Genomic DNA, 4,177 nt, shown 5'->3' on the forward strand with positions numbered 1-4,177 from the left:
ATTCTGCAAAGCCTTAAAAAAAACAGCATCTCCCCCTCGATTAACTTTTAATTTTTTTTTCTTTTATAAAATAACGAAGTGAGATATTTGAGACCCTCCTGTCCACCCACTCCTAGCAGGGACCAGATGAGGCCCAGCAGGTCTACACTTACCTACCCAGCTCTCCGGCAGCCTCGCTCCCAGGGCAGCACGCACCAGGCACTGCGCATGCGCTGGCTCTGAGGTTCCCTGGGCTCTGTGGCCGTTGGGGAGGTTTCCATCCCTTTGGTTTTTGACCCTCTGTGCTTGCCCGCTCCGTCCCTGCCTCTGCCCCAGCCCAGCGCTGGCCCTGCTACTCTCACAAGAAGGTGGCAGCCTGCTGCCCCATGGGCAGCGGTGCCCAGATGAACCCCAGCACCCCAGGCTGCCCCATGGCTTCGCTCTACGTAGGGGACCTGCACCCGGATGTGACCGAGGCGATGCTCTATGAGAAATTCAGCTCGGCCGGGCCCATCCTTTCCATCCGGGTGTACAGGGACGTAATCACCCGTCGCTCCCTAGGCTATGCTTCCGTGAACTTCGAGCAGCCTGCGGACGCAGAGCACGCTTTGGACACCATGAATTTTGATGTCATCAAGGGCAAGCCGGTCCGCATCATGTGGTCTCAGCGTGATCCGTCACTACGCAGAAGTGGAGTAGGCAACGTGTTCATTAAAAATTTGAACAAAACCATTGATAACAAAGTGCTATATGATACATTTTCTGCTTTCGGGAACATCCTTTCCTGCAAGGTGGTTTGCGATGAGAATGGCTCCAAGGGGCATGGATTTGTTCATTTTGAAACAGAGGAGGCAGCAGAAAGAGCCATTGAGAAAATGAACGGGATGCTTCTGAATGACCGTAAAGTGTTTGTTGGACGGTTTAAGTCTCGAAAAGAACGGGAAGCGGAGCTTGGAGCAAGGGCCAAGGAGTTCACCAATGTTTACATCAAGAACTTTGGGGACCACATGGATGATGAGACCCTGAGTGACCTCTTTGGCAGGTTTGGACAGGTCTTAAGTGTGAAAGTCATGACCGATGAAGGTGGAAAATCCAAAGGATTCGGGTTTGTCAGCTTTGAAAAGCATGAAGATGCGCAGAAAGCGGTGGAGGAGATGAATGGAAAGGAACTCAATGGCAAACACATTTATGTTGGTCGAGCTCAGAAAAAAGTGGACCGGCACACAGAGCTTAAGCGCAAATTTGAGCAAGTGACCCAAGACAGGAACATCAGATACCAAGGTATTAACCTTTACGTGAAAAATCTTGACGATGGCATAGATGACGAGCGTCTACAGAAAGAATTTTCTCCGTTTGGAACGATCACCAGTACAAAGGTTATGATGGAGGGGGGTCGCAGTAAAGGGTTCGGTTTTGTCTGTTTCTCCTCCCCCGAAGAAGCCAGCAAAGCAGTTTCGGAAATGAATGGTCGAATTGTGGCCACGAAGCCACTGTATGTAGCTTTAGCCCAGCGCAAAGAAGAGCGTCAAGCTCACCTCACTAACCAGTATATGCAGAGAATGGCAGGTGTGAGAGCTGTGATGAACCCCTACCAACCCGCGCCTTCAGGTTACTCCATGGCCACTCTCCCACAGACTCAGAACTGTGTGCCATGCTGCCCTAGCCAGATGACTCAACCAAGGCCAAGTGCTCGCTGGACTGCTCCGGGTGCCAGGCCTCATCCATTTCTAAATGTGCCTGCTGTTATCCACCCAGCCGCTCCTAGATCATCACTTAGTACTGTAAGACCAGGTCCTTCCCATGTTCCTCAAGCAGCGTCCGCACATCGCGTAACTAACACATCAGCACAGACAGTGGGTCAACATCCTGCAGCTGCAGCAGCTGCAGTTTCTGCAGCAACTACTTCTGCTCGCTCGGTTCCAAAGTATAAATTTGCCGCGGGAGTCCGCAACCCCCAGCAACATCTAACCGCACAGCTGGTGCAGCAGCCTGCTGTTAGGGCACAGGCTCAGGAACCTTGGACTGCTTCCATGTTGGTCACCGCTCCTCAAGAGCAAAAGCAAATGCTGGGTGAAAGGCTATTTCCATTCATTCAAGCCGTGCCCCCGAGTCTTGCTGGTAAGATCACGGGCATGTTACTGGAGATGGATAACTCAGAACCCCTTCAGATGCTGAAGTCTCCAGAATCTCTGCGCTCTAACGATGATGAAGCTGTAGCCTTACTCCAAGCCCACCAAGCTAAAGAGGCTGTACAGAAAGCTGTTAGCAGTGTCTCTGGTGTCTCGTCTATTTAAGCTGATCGGAGACCTCGAAAAAGAAATTCACACGTCACAGACGAAAAATACTTAAACACTGAAAAAAATTATTTAAAAAAATGGTAAAATATAAAATAAATAAAAAAAGAAAAGGCAACTTTGAACTTTATGTACTGAGCAAATATCAGGTCTAGTGTTCTGAGTAGACTGATTTAAAATCTGCACCACCATCCCCCAGAAATAGTAAAATCTACAAACCCATGTTTTGTGGACCCCAGGAAAAGCATTTTCAGCAAAGTAGAATCATTTGAAGCATTTAATTTTGTAATTCTTTATTGTTGAATAGCTCAATATGTCAGTTCTAACAGCAGAACTGATAAATGGGCAAGGAAACATAATTTGAATTATAAAATCCTTGCTTTAATAACTTACACAGTGAGAAAATATCAAAAACTTACATGGTGAAAAAAATATCAAATTATTTAGGTAGGGATAATGTGCTCTATCATTTTCTTTGTATTTCTCTATAAAACTATATGTTAGAATAAAGAACAACTAGATGACTTAATCTTGTGTGGGGAGACTGTTACTTTGCACACTGATGGTGTAAGACCCACAAGTTCCTGGACATTGTCTTTATACAGTAAGAAATCATTAAGGAAATGGAAACCATTGATTTCATAACCTTTGAGAGCCCCTGACTTACCTCCTGATAGATGAAAAATCCAATCAGGGAAACAGAGACAACAGGCAACAGAAGGACACAGGAGGACATAGCTTAGTCCTCGCTGCCTCTTTAGGTTCCGCTGGTGGAAGAAAAGAGGCACAGAAGAGCCATTTCCCCTTCTACCCAGTGAGAAGGCTGGAGCAGATGCTTAAACGGCAGGCATAGGAGGGTGGATATTTAAATGAGGTTAAGAAAATACAAGAAAAAAGAACACTTGCAAATAGCAGATCATGGATACAGATGCTGCTGCAGATAGAGTCCTAATAAGCCAGGATCATATACACACTCACTAATCAGCCACCATGTGCATGGAGTAAACACTGGCACTGGGAACAATGGTGTACAACAGCCCCATGGTCCTTGTAGGAGAAATCACGGGGTGACAGCATGGGCAAGGACACCGGAAGTAGAGTGAGCTAAGGATCCAGGCGAGAAGCTCTGGGAGGGGAGAGGTGGGATCTTTATGATAGGGAGGCTGGGAGGAGAGGAGGAGAGAGGGAGGAAGGGAGAGAGATGGATAGATACACACAGACACAGAGAGAGAGAGAAAAAAAGACAAACACACACACAAAAAAAAACAGAAAAAAACAAAAAAAAAAAAAGAAAAAAACAAAAACAAAAACACAAACAAAAACAGAAAAAAAAAAAAAAAAAAAAAAACACACACACAGAGGAAATCTCCACAAATTTGGAATCCAAGTGAAGCAAGGGCATCAGGAAACGGGAGGCAAGGAGTTCCCCTCGCCTGCTGGACTTGTGACCCAAGGCCTTTATGGGGCTCTTGCAAGTATCGACTTTCTGATCCTCTTGCTTTAAAGCCTCCTAGAGTCCCAGTGCATAGTGACAGGGCGTGGCTGGGTATTCGATGGTGGCTTAGTACGCCATAGCTGAGATGGCACAATGAAATATAGAACATCTGGGTCTTTTTCTGGGCCTTAGTATGTCCTCAATGTATGATAGTTCTCATTCTGCTTTTGGAGTGTCTTCATCACTTCATACTGAGAAATCCATACACAGTAATGTATTTAAGACATGATCCTTAGGGAGACTACTTTTTTTTTTTTTTTTTTGGTTTTTTAAGACAGGGTTTCTCTGTGGTTTTGGAGCCTGTCCTGGAACTAGCTCTTGTAGACCAGGCTGGTCTCGAACTCACAGAGATCCGCCTGCCTCTGCCTCCCAAGTGCTGGGATTAAAGGCGTGCACCACCACCACCCGG

General features: G+C 46.5%; 1 protein-coding gene across 2 annotated transcripts; it reads left to right on the top strand.

The window, feature by feature from the left end:
- The first annotated feature begins 383 nt into the window (after positions 1–383).
- Positions 384–2,273, top strand: LOC126514057 (polyadenylate-binding protein 1-like). Of its 2 annotated transcripts, XM_050162759.1 has the most exons (2): positions 384–1,712; positions 1,968–2,273. In XM_050162759.1, the coding sequence occupies exons 1-2, from the start codon at positions 384–386 to the stop codon at positions 2,271–2,273; spliced, it is 1,635 nt and encodes a 544-aa protein (XP_050018716.1). The 2 variants fall into 2 exon arrangements, with proteins under 2 accessions (XP_050018716.1, XP_050018708.1); XM_050162751.1 differs by having other exon boundaries at positions 384–2,273.
- Positions 2,274–4,177: the final 1,904 nt, after the last annotated feature.

Source organism: Alexandromys fortis, unplaced genomic scaffold (genome assembly GCF_014885135.2).
Source record: "Alexandromys fortis isolate MF-2015 unplaced genomic scaffold, M_Fortis_MF-2015_v1.1 scaffold_17, whole genome shotgun sequence".
NCBI classification, from domain to species: Eukaryota; Metazoa; Chordata; class Mammalia; order Rodentia; family Cricetidae; genus Alexandromys; species Alexandromys fortis.